Below are 21,142 nucleotides of genomic sequence, written 5' to 3' on the forward strand. Positions count from 1 at the left end.
TCTATCTATCTATCTATCTATCTATCTATGTTTTGAATATTTTCATGTGATGCTTTGTCTGGTTTGTCAGCAATGGATGTATTAAATGTCAGCTAGACATTTCACCTCTTTCAGAGATATATAGTAGGCCTATGCCTTTTTACTGCATTACCCACATTCCCCCTTTTTTTTACCCACACGACCTTGTTTCCAACATGGATGCCGAAAAAAACAAAAACTCCACACACATCGCTGTTTGTTGCTGAAGAACAAATCAAACCATATCCTTTGGCACATCGTGACTAGTTTTCCACAGTCTAGGTGGACTGTCGTCTTATTGTCAAGCTTAACTATTTCTTATTCTTATATTTTCTACGACGACGCGGCACATTTTCTACAAACATTACAAGACATTACGAAAACCGACGCAGGCAAAGAACTTAACACTAATTTTGTGTTTTAAAATGTCTCTGGTACCTCAAGCATGGACAGTTTATGTGAGTACATACTGTTGACGTACTAAAATAATGTTTAAAAAAAAACGAAAACCGACGCGGAATGGCGTCTGCTAGGGGCCCGGGAAGCTGAATAACATCAACATATCCTCGAATAGAATATGGCTGTCGAATCAGAGTGGGAGCAGCGTTCCCTACAACCAATCACCGTGTCTGAAGTATGAGTAGGCGGGTGCATCGCGTGGAGGATTCTGGTGTCATACATGTTCCCGGCGTGTGGCTATCACGAAGCGTTTCCTGCACTGGTGCATGGTGGTCGAACAGGAGGAATTGTAGGAAATTTTCGGAGGTTAGTATATAAATTGGTTTTTACCCAGTATGCATTATTCCCACAGCCATCTCCGAGGGAGAGGGAGTGACAGGCTGCCGCTGCAAACGAAAAGAAGGATGGGAAATACTGTTTCACGTTGAAATAAAAATTGACATCTACCGAGTCAAAATGCTTATGTTATCATTAATTAGCTCGCTCTTGTTTCCTAACTGCGTCGCTAGCTAGTAATACTAATAGGAGCTTAGCCGGGAGTTTCGTGGAAACGGCTAGCTAGCCCTTCGGATGTCACATAGCTAGTCAGCCTAGACTTCATGTATTAACTTCTAATAGCTGTATTCTCATAAACGTCGCAAACTGTTTCTTGAAAAAAACGTTAAAAGTCGTGACAGTCCAGTTGGCGCAGTTAGCAACGGTGTTAGCGTGGTGGCTAACTATCCACCCTAGCTACTCCTTTTTGACCAGGTTTTGACATATCGTGTTGACTACGAATACAAACGTGCTTTTAGTGTGCTAACGTTAACTGAGCACCGTTAGCATTTACAAAAGAGACGCTTCATTAACGTTACGCTTGTTTAATACTGTTTCATGACACATGTGGCAAGTCATAGTTGTGCTAACATTGTAGCTAGTTAGCCCTCAAATGCTATATTCAAAATAATAAGCGCCAAAAGAAACGGTGACAGAAGATGATGCATGAGCCCATTCAGGTGGTGAGCAATCATTAGCTTAAACGGTAATAAACAGTTTATAGCTTGATGAGTTATACATACACTACCGGTCAAAAGTTTGGGGTCACTTACAATTTTCCATTCCACTCTATTACAGACAGAATACTAGCTGAACTGAGTGGGGGGCTGATCTTTAATTCAATATCTACATTATCCATTATCAGCAACCATTCATCCGATGTTCCAAAGGCACATCCTGTTTACTAATCTGATATCATTTTAAAAAACTAACTAAGAAAACATCGGAGAACCCTTTTGCAATTATGTAAGCACATAATGTAATCTGAAACTGCTGCTCTGGTTAAAAATCAATGCAACTGATTCCAGCTGGTATTCTGTCTATAATGGAGTGCAATGGAAATTTGTAAGTGACCCCAAACTTTTGACCGGTAGTGTATATAATTTGCAGTTGTCATATATGCCTGTAATAAATGTAGCTGACTCTTATGTGTCAAACGAAGAGGTAAACAAGGCTATATTACCAAGTTCCCTAGGATTCCCAGAGCTCCAGGGACCTCAAAGCTTAAGGGTTTTAGTGTGTATATTTTCAGCACTGGTGGACCACATGTTCAAATAATTCACTTATGTAAAATTAGCAATAAATAACTAATTGCAATTAAAAGTCCTACATTCAGTATTTGACTTCAGAGTTGCTACTGTCAGTGATATACTATTATATTATTATATCGTGACGTATTAATATGTCAGCAGTACTTTAATGTTGCTGTTGGTTAGGCTGAAGCTTATGTTAACTGCTAACGTTAACTATATATTTGTGGTAGTTTAATATGCAAAATAAATCAAATTTTATAAACCGATATGTTTTGAATGTAAAATCTTAAATTGAAAAGTTACTAGAAACTACAGCACCTAAATAAGAATAGTGGAGTAGAAGTATCATAACATAGAAATAAAAAGAAAGGACAACAAGCTTGAAGTAATAGTAGTACAGTAGTGTAAATTGATTTAGTTTCTTTCCCACTGCCATTCAGGTAGTTAGCACTCATTAGCTCAAAAAGTAAAACATAGCTTATGTCTACTACTACTGCTACTGAATAAGTCCACACCATTTTTTCCATTTATGCCAGTAAATGAAGACGTAAACAGGCGACTGCCCTGGGGTCCCCAGAGCTTCAAGGGCCCCAAACCCCTAATGTTTAGTGTGTATGTTTATTTGTTTTCAGGGACAATGTAAGCAACACACAACATGTAAAATCAGAACAGGTGAAAGCAAAAGATGAAGAATAAAGAGCGCACTGACTAGGTATGATGGCTGGTCCGGTTGCTTCTTAACCAAGTTTTAAGAGTCGCTATATCGTATATTTAATGGAATGGTAAATATTATTTGTTATAATAATAATAATAAAGAAAATGGGAATCTGCACCACAAAAGCACAGTACTGACATCATAAAGGCCTTAAGGCTGGTTATGCTTCATTACCTAAACTTGTAAGTTGTAAGACCTTCATTATTTCAGTTTTGTGCTCATGTTGCATATTCCTAACAGTCCTAAATTAATTTGTTCGAGCATAGAAAAAGTGTAGGCATTACTAGCTGTCGCATCTCAGTGCTTGTGTCCGTGTGTCTTTGTGTATTTACTGACCAGTAGAAGTTTTAAATGTGTATCCTGTGTGTCTCCACTCTAGCAGCTAAAACATGCTGTTGGCCCAGATAAACCGGGACTCCCAGGGAATGGCAGAGTTTCACGATGCAGATGGGCAGCCAGTCACGCTCTGTTTGACAGAGGCAGTGACCGTGGCAGGTGAGCTCTCAAACTTTAACTTGTCATCATTATGACACAAGACTAGAATACAGCTTAAGGTGGACAACCGTTAGTTATTTTATTTCAAAATATCTCTTCAATATATATGATGTTTTTGCTGTACCGTTGCTGAGTAAATACGATTTTATTGATCCAATACTGAAAACATGTCACACCACAAATAAGCATAAAAGCAGATGCATACTAAATATAACTGGAGCATCTACTATAAACCATTTCAGGCATATATATACATAAGTACATACATACACACACACACACGCACACACAAAAGAATAGAGTTGCTGTGTGAGTTAATCTGTTAAGTGCCCTTTGTAAAGCCCTTTGTAATAAATGCTATAAAATAAACAATATTACTGTTTATTATCAAGCATTCATTATATATAAATAGTTACTTAAACACTAATAAAATGAGGAGATAAAGATGGTACAATTTATAATTAAGCGTAGTGTGTGTGTGTCACACAGTAGTACAGAAACAGTTGGGCACTTATGGGTTCGTATGCCGTTTTTAGTCATATAGAAATACAGTGTTTCTATCCAAACTGGAGACACATTGGAGCATCCTTCATCCTAATTAAGACGTTACACGTTTAAATTAGCTTTTGTTGCCCAGTTAAAGGAGTATATTCCAATCATTGAGTCCAGAGAAAGTTTTCCAGTGTCAGGTCTTTGTCCTCTCTTGTCCCTTTTGAAAAGCTTGTTTCCAAGTGCATCGATAATGAAGATCTTGCAACTGCCACAATATGCTCTTCTTACGTCTTAAGCAACTGTTAAAGAACTTGCATTAGGGGTGTGCAAAAAAAATCAGTTCATATTCAAATCCCGACTCAAACTCTACCAATTCAAAATCGATTCATATTTTGTTTTTAAAAAATGTTGTTGATTGTATGTCTACTTCAATCACATGATACCTAGATAGATAGCTTGATAAATACTTTATTGATCCCCAAGGGGAAATTGAAGGTCCCAGTAGCTTACAGACGTAACACACAACATACACATACATCATAACAGGATGTTAAAATAATGAACAAATCTGCATAAATAATATGGATACGAATATACATCCATACATAACACACATACATACAAACATGGGAAAAGTAACTACATTTACATACTGTGAATCTTTTTTTTAATCGAGAATCGTTTTTTAATCGAAACTCGATATTGAATCGTGAGCCTAAAAATCGGAATCAAATCGTGAAATTTTCTGAAGCGTACACCCCTAACTTGCACTGTCAAATAATTTCCCAGATGGTGATCAGATGGAGAGTATGGACACGGTGAGCCTGCAGGCTGTTACTCTTGCAGATGGATCCACTGCATACATCCAACACGACTCTAAGGGTTCCTATTCAGATGGACAGATCATGGATGGCCAGGTGATCCAGCTGGAGGACGGCTCTGCTGCCTACGTTCAGCATGTGTCGATGCCTAAAGGAGGTAAAACACAAGTCTAAAAGCAATTGTTTTTATTTGTATTTTATCTGGATGATACAGTGCAAATTGTACAATGTATACACTCCTGTAGAGATATCCAGAAACTCAAGCTAAGCAGAGGTTACTGTTGGTGAGGTTGTTGTGCCTAATGTTTTTTTTTTTTCTGTTGTAGATAACAGTTTACAGCTTGAAGACGGACAAGCGGTTCAGCTAGAAGATGGAACAACAGCCTTCATTCACACACCCAAAGGTAAAAAAAAAAAAACACCTAGGAGGTTGATTTTCTTAGGGAATTTTAGGTTCCTTTCATCTCTTTCCTTAAGTGTCTCATTTCACAAATTTTTATTTAATCATATATCCATGATGACAGGATTTTACAGTGTAACAAAATGCTTTATGTGGCATAAGTCATTTGTGATGAAGAGTTGTAAAAAAAGAAAAAAAAATCTGTCCTGAATTGTTAGTTTTCCCCCCAGTTTTACCAAAGATGACAAAATTACAAAATGAGAAAAATAAAGAGGATGAATAAAGTAAAGAAAAGATGTGGGTTAAGTCGCTCCAGTCTTTGCCGGGATGCAGGGCCGCCACACCGCAGCAGACTCGCTGTGAAAGACCGTGAATATAATTATTAAAGTGAGGACTGCGTTTATAATGTGATCTAACATAATATTTGACGGAGCCCGGGGTCCCTTAGATGCCCTGTGCCTGGGCAAGTGGCCAGTTCCTCTAATGGTTCATCCGGCCCAGTCCATAATGCCCTTTTAAAACCTCTAGAGGAGCAGTGTACTAGTAGCTTGTTACTTTGAATCAACTTTGGGATGTGTTAATGAACACAAAACTAAACACTTTACTTTAAATGCAACGTACAGTGTCTTGTGGCTTTTATGAGTATAGATTTTGTTATTTGTGGCATTTCTAATGGACACCAAAACACAATAATGAACCCAACCCAATGTGTTAAAATATTCTCCATGTTTGTCTGTTTTTTCATGATAATTAAAAGCCTTCAAACAAATTTAACAAGTAGACCCAGAAAGATATAATACAATAATAACTCTAGCTCAAGGATTTAGTACAAAGAAACATAGGTTGGACTACAGGCATGTAGAAAACCATCCGTCCTCCCAGAGCAAACAACCATCTCATGTTTAACATTGGACCCGAGCCCAGTTTCTCTCTCTACATTCACATCCTTCTCATTGTTTCGATGCAGATACATATGACCAGGGCGGCCTGCAGGAGGTGCAGCTGGAGGACGGCAGCACCGCCTACATCCAGCACACAGTGCACATGCCCCAGTCCAACACCATCCTGGCCATCCAGGCTGATGGCACCATTGCAGATCTGCAGGCAGAGGCCACGGCCATTGACCCGGAGACCATCAGCGTGCTGGAACAGTACACCACCAAGGTAAACATCATTGTCTGGCAAACCTGTGATGCACCTCAAATAATGCTGGAACTATTTTTACTTTTCTCAAAATGTTACTATGTCAGTGAGGTTATATTTAATACTTCGAATATTATTATTTTTAAAGATTTGTTTATTGTCGTATACCTTTTTAAAAAGTACAATTGTACCTTTAAATGCAATAAAATGCATCTGCTCTCAGCCCTTAAAACTAGACCGGAAGCAAAACTTTCAACAGGCACGCCGCACACACTTGTTTGGGCTTGCAAGCCGGCCAAAGAGTAGTAACGTTCTGTCTTGAGTCGATGGCGAGTGCGAGACGCCCAAATGGATGCCAATAAGATTCTGAATGGAAAGTTTATTTTTTTAAAAGTTGCCAAGTGTTCCATTGACAAGACCAAAGTGATCTGTGTGTTTTGTCGTTGTGAGTCTTTTTTAGATAATACTGATGAGGTGTTAAAAAGTTTTATTGCTTGTGGTTGGAAGGATTTCCTGCAGTGGTCCATGTGACATCGAAGCTGTCGGGACCTCTGCTCCACTAGTGGGCCAGTGTGGGGTGGAGAGGGTGGTCGGGGTTATCCATAATAGATAACAGTTTGTTCAGTGACCCCCCTCTCCACCACAACTTCAAATGTCCCCAATAATGAAGCCAGCCTTCCTGATCAGTGTGTGTCTTTTTCCCTTAATTTTATTCTCCTGACAGTATGTACTGTAATAAGATGCGTCTGTTTTTCTTCCTGTCAGGTGGAGAATATAGAGAACTCCTTGGGGTCCTTCGGCAGAGTGGAAGCAGACAATGGCGTCCACATGCGGGTATCTATTCTAGAGTATTTTTTCAATTTGCTTTTTTTTTTTATCCTTGGTCCAAGTGTAACAGTGGAGTCTAACTCATGTTTCTGTATCTTTCAGATTGTGTTACAGGGTCAAGACAACAGGTCGGGAAGGGCCTCAAACGTAGGAGAGAAGTCTTTCCGCTGTGATTACGAGGGCTGTGGAAAGCTCTACACCACTGCCCACCATCTCAAGGTGTGTGTGTGTGTGTGTGTGTGTGTGTGTGTGTGTGTGTGTGTGTGTGTGGTGTGTGTGTGTTTGTGTGTGTTGTGTGTGTGTGTGGTGGTGTGTGTGTGGGTGTGTGTGTGTGTGGTGTGTGTGTGTGTGTGTGTGTGTGTGTGTTTATGGAAAAAAAAAAAAGTGTTTCTTGTGCCTACTCAAATGTGGGATTGTTTAAAGACAATATTCCCTTTGCAGCATCTTAACATTATGCTGTTAGTTTGCTTTTTCAGCCTCTTTGCTACACACAACTTGGTTTGTATGTCCTGCAGGTACACGAGCGCTCCCACACTGGAGACAAACCCTACATCTGTGACTATCCTGGCTGTGGGAAGAAGTTTGCAACAGGTAACTGTGGAGGCTTCATCTTTTCTCACAGAGCTTTCTCAAAAACAAACTATCATTTGCACAATGGGACATTTTATATTTAGCTTGTTTTTTTTTGTAGAAAGAGATCCAGCCTTCTGCAGAACCTTTTTTGCAGATTGCTTTGAAGTTCCTAATGAATAACTGCTATTCTTTGATTAAACCCCTTGATAAAAAGTATGTAATTAAAATAGTGACGTAACAAATAACCAGGTGCTCTTCAGTGGCTACAACAAAAGATCGTACAAAAATAAAAAGTGTATTAACTAATAATAATGGCCCAATTGAATGTGAATGACTCACAATTTCTGTTTTTATTGCGATTTCAAGGGTATGGACTGAAGAGTCACTCACGCACACACACTGGGGAGAAGCCATATAGATGTCAAGAGTTAAACTGCTGCAAGTCTTTCAAAACCTCCGGAGACCTTCAGAAGCATACAAGAACTCATACAGGTACACAATTACATCATCATTTTGTTATGCCATATGCCTTAAAGGTGTGTAAATGTCTTATATGTGAGTCACAGGTCTGGCACAGGATTTATTTGCTGGTTGCTACAGCTGGGAACTGAAATGATAACTGCTACTCTGCCTCAAAGCTGGTTTATACCGAAGTGTCTGAGTGTTTGCAGCTGAAATTGTACTACTACACACAACTACCAGGCCAGAGTCATGCATCACTGGTTTTTGAAACAATACAGATTGGAGTGAAATGCCTCTGTCGAGAACTTATTGAACAGATTTAACGGTTTTGTTTGCTGAATGTCTGGAGCAGACTTTTTCCACAAAGCCACCAAAGTGCTGGAGGAGTTTTCAGGCACAAGGTCATCACGAGAAGCATGACTCTGAGGTGCTGCTGTTTATTTTTGTTTATTTTTAATCTCACTGGGATAGGGAGACATTGTCACCAGCATGTGTGATGTCAAATACTTTGATGTTCCTTTACAATCTAAAAATCCGCTCACCGTCAAGTTCATATGGATTCATTTAGGGCTGCAACTCCCAATTATTTTCATTGTCGATTTTACCTGTTGATTCTTTTCTGGATTAATCGATTGTTTTGTTTATAAAATGGTGAAAAATGTGGATCAGTGTTTTCCAAAGCCCGAGATGACATCCTCAAATGTCTTGTTTTGTCCACATCTCAAACATACTCAGTTTACTGTCAAAGATAAGTCAAGAAACTAGAAAATATTCACATTTAAGGAGCTGAAATCAGAACCGATTTTCAAAAAAGTTGGCGATCAATTTAATAGTTGATAACTAAACGATTCATCTTAACAGCTCTATATTCAATTTCATAATTTTGCAAACATTACAGTGGTCGCAGTGCTGTTGAAATGAGAATCAAGTTTTTTAAATTAAACACCAAAAAAATCAACCGACCCATTATGTCTTGAAAAATGGAGATTTAATACTGGAATGTTAGGAAACCCTTAAAACCCGACATCCCATTTCTTGTCTGCAGGAGAGAAGCCTTTCAAATGCCCGGTCGAAGGCTGCGGCAGGTCGTTTACCACCTCCAACATCCGCAAAGTTCACATCCGAACACACACAGGGGAGCGGCCGTACTACTGCTCTGAGCCAAGCTGTGGACGGTCATTCGCCAGTGCCACCAACTACAAGAACCATATGAGGATACACACTGGTCAGTTCTTTTACATATGTCTGTCCCTACCATGATGTCATGAGTCATGAAACCGTGGTTTGATGTCCTACTCAAGAACAACTGACCCTCAGTATTGAGCCTCAAGCAGACTGAACTTGACATTAAGAAAGATTTCAAATAGCGGCAAACTAATACTGGCTATGTAAAGATATAGTGGAGTTATGGCGTCCTGAGCAGAGAATGTGAATGAAAGTCTCTCTCTCTCTCTCTCTCTCTCTCTCTCTCTCTCTCTCTCTCTCTCTCTCTCTCTCTCTCTCTCTCTCTCTCTCTCTCTCTCTCTCTCTCTGTGTGTGTGGTAATCTGAGCTTCTCTGTTCTTTCTTTTGATGAGTGCATCTGGTATTTGGAACGGTCACAGACGGCCAACAACATTTTTTTCAGTACGTCGAGTACCGCCCCTTTGACTCAAGCACATAGCAATTCTTGGGTTCTTGTACAACTGTGTAAATTGTTTTCAGAAAAAAATATAGATTATACATCAAGATTCCAGCGTTATTTTGTGTTTTGCTTGTGTACAATTTGTTTACGAGAAAGAATTGGTTACAAGTACTTTAGCATTGCAATAAGGACATTTCCAAAGGTTTGAATTTTCAAAGTGACATTAAAACCTAAATTTCTACTTCTCCAGGAGAGAAACCTTATGTCTGCACGGTGCCTGGCTGTGAAAAGCGCTTCACAGAATACTCCAGCCTTTACAAACACCATGTGGTTCATACACCCTGCAAACCTTACAACTGCAACCATTGTGGGAAAACCTACAAGCAGATCTCAACGCTCGCCATGCACAAACGCACAGCGCACAATGACACAGAGCCCATCGAGGAGGAGCAGGAGGCCTACTTTGAACCCCCAACAGGTCGGTGGAAATATAATCAAAATATAGAAGTTTCTTTTTAAAAGCTGTTTTTGATAAATGTCATTGAGATGTGCAGTATTAGATCGAACTGCAGCAATATGCAGCTTCTTAAATCTGGATGTTGACTGTTAATCAAATAAAATAAGTTATTTATACAGATTAGATTTCCTTGGCCATTTTTCTTTTTCCTGACATTTTATAGAGCAAACAATTAAATGAGATCATAACTTGCGGATTAATTGATCGCTAAGGATGTTGTATTTTGTCATAAATGACAATACACTGAATATCTTTGGGTTTTTGACTGATGGTTTGATAAAACAACACACTGGAATCAGAATATGACAACTTGGACTTTGGTAAATTGTAAAAAATGTCACTTTTAAACTGTTAAGTGTTAAATTAAAAATGTTTGTTGCAGCACTTGAATTGTACCCTCTGGCAATGTGGGTGATAACAATAAGAAAGCGCGAGTGTATAAATAAATATCCCAACAGAAAGTATAACACAGAAATAGTTATAAACATCAGGATAATATACACACAGAATGAAAATTAACAAAATATAAAATTACAAATGAATAACATCTTAAAAAGTGACAAACAAAATCTTTCCAATCCACTTCAGATGCCATTGATGACCCCAATGTCAGCTACACGACAGCGGTGGTTGAGGCAGACGACTCCGGCTCAGAGCAGGTTCCCGTGGAGAGCTCGGACATGATTGGCCAGCAGCATGTTGCCTTGGTAACGCAGGAAGACGGAACACAGCAGCAGGTAATGGAATGAAGTGTAATGTCACTTAATTTGCTATAAAGAAATGCATGAAGCCCAGATTGGACCAAAGATTCGTGATGAGACGAGTTGAAACTCGCAAATTCTTGCAACGAGCGGGTCTGCAGCGTTCTGAGACATTCCAGCTCACGCCCATGAGACGAGAAGGTGTATCATCTCTAAAACGCCTCGAGCTGAGGCGGACCGGTTCAGACTGCTGCAACCTTTCCCCGCAACGTTCGGAAACGGTTTTGGCTCGTCACGAATCTTTGGTCTGAACTGTGCTTTACAGTTCCGAGGATTTGAAATGGCTGCATGACAACTGGCTTTTACATTTGTTTATGGGGAGTAAAGCGATGAGGGGAAAAACTATTGTTATAAAAGTGTGTGGGTACGTTTTTAAGTCCAAAGTAGAGGAGCGACTCTTTTTCTGCGTGCTGATCTGGCAGTCACGCTCTGCTTTATGATGAATCATGCACAAGTTAAAGGAGCTGATGGGATTTCATTTCACTGGAACGGCACCGCGTACGATTCCAGGTGATGAATAAAAGATGATTGATTGATTGATTGATTGATTGAGCTGTTTAATCACCATCCATCTAATTCTGTGATGTGTAAACATCTTATGAAAGCACTTATAGTCATCCCCAATAGTCAATATTGAGTTTTCCCTTTGTCAAAATATTGTGATATTTGATTTTGTCAATAACACTAAGCCGTGAAGTAACATTTCATCACAAAGTATTCTGTCTTTGCTCACTGTCCCGTGTTATACAGTTTTCTAACACAGTGGTTTCTTATAGAGCTGCAAAGATGACTTGATTAGTCGTCAACTATTAAATAAATCAGCAACTATTTTAATAATCAACTAGAGTAATTTTTTTTATGGGAAAAATAAATAAATTCTCTGATTCCAGCTTCTTAAATGCAAATATTTTCTAGTGTCTTCACCCCCTTGTGACAGTAAATTAAATATCTTTGAGTCGTGGACAAAACAGTACATTTGAGGACGTCATCTTGGGCTTTTGGAAACAACAATCATACAATTTTTTAACATTTTATGGACCAAACAACTAATCGATTAATCGAGAAAACAATCAACAGATTTATCGACAATGACAATCATAAATTGCAGCCCTAGTTTTTTTGTGCCTCTTATTATGAATCTAGTGTTCAAAAAACAAAGGAATTAAGGCAGGATATTGTTTAAGCTAATACTAAAGATGTTTTGAAGAGAAAATGTTAAAAGGAAACATGATCATGTTGTTAGAAGAGGGATTCACTGTAACACCAAATGTTCTTCACTCTGTGTTGTGTCTCACATCAGGTCAGTATCTCTGAGGCAGACTTACAAGCTATGGGTGGCACAATCACCATGGTAACCCAAGAAGGCACCACCATAACCATCCCAGCCCATGAACTGGCAACGCAAGGTGGACACTCGGTTACCATGGTAACAACAGACGGCTCAGATGAACAGGTAAACACCTGACGAGTTCTGTTTACACTGTACAGAGATGTTGCTATAACCATTTATTTTAGCATGTATAATTGTATTGTATGTTTTTAGTTAATGATTTAATAAACCTTAGTTGCAGCCCTACTTGATTGATACCCTCTAGAAATGTGGATGATATCAAGAAGAACTTGGATACAAAAAAGAAACAGTAGTACAGTAAAAATGAGAAGGTATAAAATGTCCAACACCATATCAAACACCAAAGCCACCAGATGTCTCTGTCTCCCTCAGGTGGCCATCATGACACCGGACATGGCCGCGTTCCAAACTGTAGAGGAGGCAGGCTACAGCCAAGAGCAAGATGATCTTCATCCTGTCACGTTACTGGCCACCTCCAACGGCACTCACATTGCTGTGCAGGTTAGTAGACCGACGCTACAGGAGTGAATAGACTAGTGGGGTGAGTTCCAATCTTGGCATTTGTTTAGTTTTTGGGAGAAGAAGACTGTGAACATCTTCCACGCCAGGTTGTTTAAATGCAGAAAATCTGTGAAATAGATTATTTGGGAATGCTTGTTCAGCAATAGAAACCAATGAAATTCAAAGATATCAGATATGGCTTGGCGATATGAAGAAAATCAGATATCACTATATTACTGACCAAATACCTCAATGTTGATATTGTAACGATATCATAGGGTTGACAATTGGTGCTTAAAGAAAATAGTTTCACAATAGAAATTTAGATAATCCTCAATAATTTGGATATAATGATTAAGTAGTTAAAAACAAACCATAGACCAACCTGGTAAGTTTAAAAAACAATGATATCACTTTACTGTAATGCAAACTTTAAAATGCAAGGTGTGTGGGGTCCTTTCACACAGAAATGAATCAGAAGAAAATTTCTTTTAAATTAAACTACTGATATAAAGAAAATTATTTGATGATTGTCAATGAGCGTATTGGCAGTCTTATGTTGAGAGTTTGTTTTTTTATTTCATGTGTCCTCTCATAACAGCTGACAGTAGGTTAACGTTTTCACAGCACTGTGCCAGATCCAAAAACTAGAGAAACAACAACAATGCCAAAGCCAAAGGCTCAATGTCTCGCCTGGGGCTCACACAGCCCTACGCCGTGTGAGCGCTGCAGGTGTAGCCAGTTAAAAGATACATTCCTCGGCACATACACTCCAGAAATCGTCTTCATACGTTATGCGTTCAACTAGCCAAAGCGCTGTCATATAACGATATTACGATATCCAACATCTTGGACAACATCTTGTCTCATATCCCAATATTGATATATTGTCCAGCCCTAGTATCAGTTGTAGACTTTGTATTGATCCTACAGGGTGTGCTGCATTTCTATGTTGACTGCTTTTGTTTTGGCTGAGGACTGCACTCAGTTTTCTGTTGTTAACGAATATGATACTGACAGGAGTTTAAGTTATGGGAGGACTTAAGTTAGTCCCTTAACCAAATAATCCCTCCCCAGATCCCACCCTTTTAGAGGTATTTGCTTAAACACTTAACTAAAAATCATTGGAAGGTGGGGTTCAGCACCAGTTTGTTGACGCTGTCCTGCTGGTGCATTTGATTAGGGATCTACGAGCACTTAATGCGCGAGTTTACATGTAATCCAAATTCATGATTACCACAAGCACTCAATACGCAAGAAAAGGAAGCCAAATCTGTATTAATAATTTACCGTTGTGGTTTTATTTCTCAGTACAAAAGCTCACCAAAAGCAAAAAGAAATTACCAGATTTTTATCACACATTAACAAAAATGAATGTGTTAATTAATGTTTTAACTACATATCATACTATTTGATTTAAACAATATTTTAACTATTCAGGCCTACAACCCCAGAGGGGCTACGATCTCATCACATGGTTGCATAGGTCTCATGGTTAGTCTTTATTTATCCTGAAGAACAGTTTTCATTCACTCCCTCCTGTTTTTTTCTGTCATGTTAATTACAAAGCAAATGCTCCTCTTTACTATGTGACAGTCATCCGTGAAATTCAGCAGCCTTTAATGCAGTACGACACAGCCAGAGGTGGAATTGTCTTTTAAAGAGGTGTCAGAGTAAATCAGCAGGAGTGATTTGTTTTACAGTGGTTATTATTATGTGAATCAATGTTTTTGTTGTGCATGTTGTTTCCCTCTCTCTGTAGCTCAGTGATCAGCCTTCGCTGGAGGAAGCCATCAGAATAGCATCAAGAATACAGCAAGGAGAATCACCGGGCCTGGATGATTGATTACGGACTATGATTTAGGATGAAAACAATCTGAATTGGACTATATCAACAAAAGAAATCACGAGTCTTCCTCCATGATTTTTTTCCACAAAAGAACTTAGCTTTTATGTGTACATAGGATTTTGATAACTGGAGTTCTGCTATGCTATTTTGTCCCTCAACCAAAAAGACGGGAGAGGATAAAATGCTTTCTAATGTTTATGGTGCACAATGCAGTGTACAGCTAATGCTATTTCTAATAAAAAAAAAAAAGTGTGATTAGTTGACTGTACTTGGTTTTGAACACCTGAACAATTTACACTCCTTTGCAGTGGTCAGGAGGTGAACTGGCATCGCTCCAGCTACCAGTCCACACTCCCTAATTTGGTCCTTACGGGGACTTGAACCAGCGACAGGTTTACATGACAAAGTAATTCATGAAACTGTACTGTATTAAGGTATGCTCAGTTGAGACAAAAAAGAAAATACGTACATGTCTGTGCTTTATAACAAATGTGGTTACACAAACAAAACTGTTAAGGCCTGTTCCATAGATGAGCATTGGGAAAAGAAACTTTCTTACAGATGTAGATTATGTTACATATATGATATATGTGTTACTAGCTACTAGCTTGGTGTTTTGTGAATTTTCCACCATGAATTGGAAAGTGTATGTAAGATTTGTATTATTATTATGCTTCACTGCTCTGAGTTCACTTTGGCAAATATTGTACATTTTAGTCCACTATAGTCATTTGACAGCTTCAGTTAGTAGTTTGCATAAAAGATATGATCATCTCATAAAAATAGTGCAGTGTAATAGGTTAACTATAACCAACAATAATTAGCTCAATCTCAAACTGTTAATTACAATTATAATTCGTAGGTAATACAAATAACTTATAAAACATAGCATTCTATAACACCAATAGCAGCCAGCAGCCTTTATTGCTACTATTAGTTCAAAGATCAGAATACTTCATCCACTTGAAAATGATTTAATTATAAATTTTAATTACAATTATAAAATTATTTGGATTACAAGGTGCTGTGTTTTCAAGGAGAAAAAGTTAAAAGTGCGTTTTTTTATTATGAATTTGAGGCAGTGGTGGTAGAAATACTCAACTGTTATATAAAAATGCAACAAGTAAAAGTCCTACATTAAAGAGTTCACTCAAGTGAAAATACAAAGGTATAAACAGCTAAATGTAATCAAAAGTAAGCCATAACATTGAAATACTGAAGTATAGTAAATGTATTTTAAAAATTGTTGGCTAATTAAGAGCGGACCTTGATCTTTTTAAGTATCGCAGCTTCATTGATCATGCCGCCTATATAATGGAGGCATTGTCTTAAAGTTAATGTAATTGTGGGACTTCGGCGACTTGAAGGCACGCGTTCGCGCCACATCATTGCTGTGACTTCGATGACGTAACGACTCCCGAAACCTGTCTGGAACGCCCTTCTTTCAAAAATTCAAGACGCGCTCTGATTGGCTGCCTGGACACGTGACCAACGGTCGCGGGAAGTCCTTTGCCACGCGCGTGATAGGAAGAGCCGTTCTTGACTCATTCAAAACTTTTGTAAACATTGGTATGGTTTAATTGCGGAAAGACTCGTTTCTGTGTTGGTGAGCCATCAGGAAGGTCGTGACTGACACCGATACTCGACTGGACGGAGTAGTTTTGGGACATGTTTTGAATTTAACCCTAATTTCGGGACGTTGTTCTTAGTGAATACTAGCTAACTACTCCGGGGCCATTTCTCAGCGTTGGATGGGCGTGTTGGAGTTAGCAAACAGCTCAACCTTTTCTGGGATGTTAACGCACCAGTAAGCGTCTTACGGCACTTTTGGGTATTTTGTATTTCGATACCTTTATTTTAAGGTAGTTAGAAGTCGACATCTTTGCGTTTATTTGCGAGAAACGCCACTACAAACGGTAGTGGGGGTCCCACCGCGTGATTTTCCCGTTGACTACGCCGGGGTTTAAATCCTGAAAATGTCGAGCTACGGCCGCCATCGGCACGGATCTTCCCCTCCGAAAACTCTACAAATTCGACAAAAATTACAGTTTACATGCAGCGACGGGGAGGATGAACCCATTGAGGACGTTAACAACAGTACCGGAGGAGAGTCTGGCTTCACGGAGATGGATTCCCCGATGCCAGTGCGTCGGGACCCCGTAGAAAAACGGCTAGAAGGGAGCAGCAGCCCCCTGAACCAGTCCTGCGGGGACGACGACGTGGAGCTGTGGGACGAGGAGAGTTTCGGTTCCCCGTCTCACCTGCGATCACCGAGCAGTGTTGTCTCTGCCAACTGTTCACCGTCGCCAAGGAAAGCTTCTCGGCTGTTCGGAGGGTCACCGGAGCGGTCCTACCTCCAAGACGACGGGGAAGGATCCAGCTCCCCGATACCAGACTGCCCGGACACACCTCCACACAAAACATTCAGAAAACTCAGACTTTTTGATACACCTCACACGCCAAAGGTTAGAATTAGTTTATAAAAGATTTCAATGTGTGTTTTTGAGATCACAGGCAGGATTTACTTTCGGTGATCCAGCTTTAAACTTTAGCTAGGTAACGTTATCAGTTCATGTAACCCTGCAGAATTTACCTTCATGCTGGCAAGGCACACGGATTTAAACTGTAGGTGTTGCACTAGATTAGTGTAGACAAGACCTTCACAGAACATTTTAGAGTAACAGCTATTCTCTAAATATCTCAAACGTATTTAGCATTTATTTGGCTGCTTCTGGATCTTATGTGTTGAATTGGAAAGAAAATCTGTGAGAAAATAGCAACTTCCAGCATGTACAAACACACCAGGTCTTTTTTGAATTCCAGGGGATGCTTTTGCTGTGTCAGTTAACCAGAGTGACCCACTTAATGTACAACTGCACTCTTGCATAATGCTCCCACTGTACTCAGCCAGCCAGATGATTTGGTAACCTGGAGTTTTATGTCTGGGCATGTTTTGTTTTATCCCTAATTAAATAGCATTAAGCACCAAATTCAAGAAATCCCTTATACTTTATTAACATATGTTTATTAACAAGGTATATTCACACTCTTCATCAAGTTAATGGTCTGCTTTTTTAAAGCTTTCCGTTTTTTCTTTTTGCTGCTGCTCTCAAGCAATTAATAAAGCCCTAAATCTGTCTCTTATTCCTTCTCATTTTGTAGAGTTTGTTGTCCAAAGCCAGGAGCTCCGGCCCGGGATCCTCCAGCAGGAGGGTTGCCCTGTTCAAGAATGTGGAGTCTTCACGGAAGTCAATTACAGACAGCAACAAGAGACAGCAAACCCCTCTGGTCAACTTTAACCCCTTCACCCCCGACTCCCTCCTTATCCAGTCTGCCACACAGCAGAGAAACAGGAAGCGTGCACACTGGAATGAGTACGTTTTCGGCCTGAAACTGTTTGGTTTGCCTTGATCCAACCCATTGTTCTAGCAATAAAATACGTTAAAGCCGTTAACTAAATTCGGTGGGTTTGGCCAGGAACCAAGGCCTCATGGTTACTGGTGAACTCTGCCATGTGCCCGTGAAGCCCCCAGTGCTGCCCCCTGCTGTCCAGAATGCGAACCATCATTCTCTATTGTCTTTTACCTTTCAGCTCTTGTGGAGAGGACATGGAGGCCAGTGACGGAGAGGCAGAGGAGGAAGTCTTGCCACCATCCAAGGTAATTACATGTTCATGTGAATTGCATTATTTACATTTAAAGATACACAGTTACAGTAAGAATATATTTTCTGTATTAGTTGCTTCTTACAGTTTGCAGGAAGTTTCATCTCAAACTTTGTTTTAGAGCTTCAACTAATGAATGGCATTTGCGTTTTTTGAATAATCTGTTGTTTTTTGTTAATAGATTGATCGTATAGCCTATACCATATCAGAAGCCAGTTTAAAAAAAATTAAAAAGAAGCTCAAATTTGCATTTTAATATGGTTGTTTTTTGTCCAACCATGCAATCAAAAACCATAAACATTAAATTTACATCACTATTAAACAGAGAAAATGTACACATCGTCCCATAAAATGAAAAATGCTCTGTATTTTTCTTAATAAATTACTTCAATAATAGCTTAAAGATTTAGTGCGTTACTTTTTGAAATTAACAAATGTCCATTACATTATTACATTCAAGCCATTACCAAATTGGAGTTGCTACAAAGCTAATTAAGATTTTCAGCTCCACATCGCTTTTTTGATGCCCTGTGTGGAGAAGGGGTGGGGTGGTGCGCAATCACAGAAGGCTTGTATCATCCAGACGCCCCAACAGTTTGGTTGACTTTACTTAGAATTCCTGATGGGGGCGACAGAAACTACGCACTATAGCTTTAAAAATAAATTGACAATTATGGCTTAATTTAAACCATACAGAAAGTAGAGATGTTACACATTAACAGTTACAAGTACAAAATGTGTTAGCAAAATCACTCCATATACCTCTTTTACATGTGGATTGATTCAAACAAGTTTACAGAGGAAACCTCCTGGTTTCAATGAAGATGCTAAATATCTGTTGTGAAGCAACTGAAAAATATATATAAAAAAATATAAATGTTCTGCCCTCAGAGAATAACAATGATGGAGAGCAACATGATGTCCAGGTACACCTCTGAGTTCCTCGAGCTGGAGAAGATCGGCTGTGGAGAGTTTGGTGCTGTGTTCAAGTGTGTGAAAAGAATTGATGGCTGCATCTACGCCATCAAGAGATCAAAGAAACCTCTGGCAGGATCAGTAGACGAGTAAGTTGACTTCTTAAAAATTTGAAAAAGTTACAAAGGACTACATTTCCATTTTTAATCTTATTTTAGGGACTTACCTGATGTCCAACAGAAGAAGTGTTTTTATGAGACAAAAAAGACTTGGCACATTTCTTTCTTCATTTTCACTACAAAACGTCCCACAGGCGTCTGTTAATTAAAACGGTCTGTTCCCCTCCTCCACAGACAGAACGCCCTGCGGGAGGTCTATGCCCATGCCGTGCTAGGCCAGCATCCCCACGTGGTGCGTTACTACTCGGCCTGGGCCGAGGACGATCACATGCTCATCCAGAACGAGTACTGCAACGGCGGCACGCTATCTGACGTCATCGCAGAGAACTACAGGCGCCTCAGTTACCTGTCTGAGCTGGAGCTGAAAGATCTGCTGCTGCAAGTCACACGAGGACTCAAGTACATCCACTCTACATCTCTGGTACACATGGACATCAAGCCCAGTGAGTACTTTGGGGTGTTAAAATACTTATTGTAGTAGTGATAATTGTGAGTAGATTTTTATAGAATTTTAGGCATTACATTCTGCCACTGATGCAACAAATTATACTCATAACACGTTGGAAGTATCTATTTGTGTCTTTTTATGCAACAGAGCTAGACAAATTTGGGTTAAAAAAACAACAATGGAATGTCTTTGTTTTAGGCAACATCTTTATTTCACGAAAGTCTGTACCTGGCTGTGATGAATGTGATGATGAAGAAGGACTGACCACCAGCGTCGTCTACAAAATAGGTAAGCGGCTTCCACGGTTCTTGTGTGATTACTTCAGGCATTTGAAAAGTTTTTTTTTTTGTTTTTTTTTATAATTTCTTTTACTGATGTATAAATTGCACTCGCTGTAAGAGGGCCGACTTCATGCCGTAAATCTGTTTTGCATGTGTTCATCTCTTCAGGTGATCTCGGTCATGTCACAAGAGTGAACAATCCACAAGTGGAGGAAGGTGACAGCCGATATCTGGCCAATGAAGTTTTACAGGAGGTTCGTCATCCTGCTTTAAAAACAGCCTTTCAATTTGAATAAATTGAGCTTTACAACGGTGATAACATTTCTTCTTATTGGTTTGATTTTCTTTTTTAGGACTACAGTAAGTTGACAAAAGCGGATATCTTTGCTCTGGCTCTGACTGTCGTCAGCGCCTCGGGGGCCGAGCCTCTTCCCACCAATGGAGACAAATGGCACGAGATCCGACAGGGAAAACTCCCCGCCATCCCCCAAGTGCTTTCTCCAGAGTTCCTCAGTCTTCTCAAGGTAAAAGGCAACGCTATATTTTGTGCCGTGTTTTGCCTCCTGTCAGTGTGTCTGTTGCCAATTATTTAAGTCCTAAAGATAGTGGTTGAAATGTTAATTTCACTCCTTGTCCTGAGGCAATTACATCCTGTTTTGACAGAGGGAATCTATAACAAATGTTTATCTCACCTATTTTTGCTGTACAATTCTTACTTGTGTTAGTTCATTTGAACCAAATTTAGTTAATAGAGGCATTAGGTGCCGAGACAATTTCTTCAACAGGAAATGTAATTTTAACACAATAATCCTTATTTCATTTTTCTTGTATTTCAGCTAATGATCCACCCTGATCAAAGTAGAAGACCATCAACTTCTGAGCTCATCAAACACCCGGTGCTCCTCACTGCTGCCAGAATGAGTGCCGACCAGCTCCGAGTCGAGCTCAACGCAGAGAAGTTCAAGAACGCACTGCTCCAGAAGTAAGCATTCACATTGTTACTCATTGGTAGGTGTGGAAGGAGACTGTTGGTTAAAGTGGTTGGACAGCTCATGATGCATAAAAGAAGCCACAGAGGG

The 21,142-nt window shown here is 39.5% G+C and overlaps 2 protein-coding genes across 4 annotated transcripts in view; both read left to right on the top strand.

Annotated features, from left to right (window-relative positions):
* Positions 1-14,824, top strand: znf143b (zinc finger protein 143b). 3 transcript variants are annotated; one of them, XM_032522673.1, is made up of 16 exons: positions 1-476; positions 593-783; positions 3,140-3,255; positions 4,537-4,725; positions 4,895-4,972; positions 5,936-6,132; positions 6,877-6,945; positions 7,042-7,158; positions 7,455-7,530; positions 7,879-8,004; positions 9,020-9,199; positions 9,848-10,075; positions 10,703-10,851; positions 12,176-12,328; positions 12,599-12,727; positions 14,490-14,735. In XM_032522673.1, the coding sequence occupies exons 3-16, from the start codon at positions 3,150-3,152 to the stop codon at positions 14,571-14,573; spliced, it is 1,881 nt and encodes a 626-aa protein (XP_032378564.1). In that variant the 5' UTR covers positions 1-476; positions 593-783; positions 3,140-3,149; the 3' UTR covers positions 14,574-14,735. The 3 variants fall into 3 exon arrangements, with proteins under 3 accessions (XP_032378564.1, XP_032378565.1, XP_032378566.1); XM_032522674.1 differs by having other exon boundaries at positions 1-783; positions 14,490-14,824; XM_032522675.1 differs by having other exon boundaries at positions 1-783; positions 3,143-3,255.
* Positions 14,825-16,052: 1,228 nt separating this feature from the next.
* The window catches only part of wee1 (WEE1 G2 checkpoint kinase), a 6,883-nt gene continuing 1,793 nt past the window's right edge, over positions 16,053-21,142 (top strand). Inside the window, exons 1-9 of the mRNA XM_032522676.1 lie at positions 16,053-17,041; positions 17,739-17,950; positions 18,169-18,235; positions 19,132-19,304; positions 19,509-19,777; positions 19,981-20,070; positions 20,232-20,317; positions 20,417-20,587; positions 20,900-21,045. Coding sequence (XP_032378567.1) covers positions 16,553-17,041; positions 17,739-17,950; positions 18,169-18,235; positions 19,132-19,304; positions 19,509-19,777; positions 19,981-20,070; positions 20,232-20,317; positions 20,417-20,587; positions 20,900-21,045 — 1,703 coding nt within the window. The 5' untranslated portion in view covers positions 16,053-16,552. The remainder of the gene's footprint in view (positions 17,042-17,738; positions 17,951-18,168; positions 18,236-19,131; positions 19,305-19,508; positions 19,778-19,980; positions 20,071-20,231; positions 20,318-20,416; positions 20,588-20,899; positions 21,046-21,142) is intronic.

The sequence above is a fragment of the Etheostoma spectabile genome, chromosome 8 (genome assembly GCF_008692095.1).
Source record: "Etheostoma spectabile isolate EspeVRDwgs_2016 chromosome 8, UIUC_Espe_1.0, whole genome shotgun sequence".
NCBI lineage: Eukaryota > Metazoa > Chordata > Actinopteri > Perciformes > Percidae > Etheostoma > Etheostoma spectabile.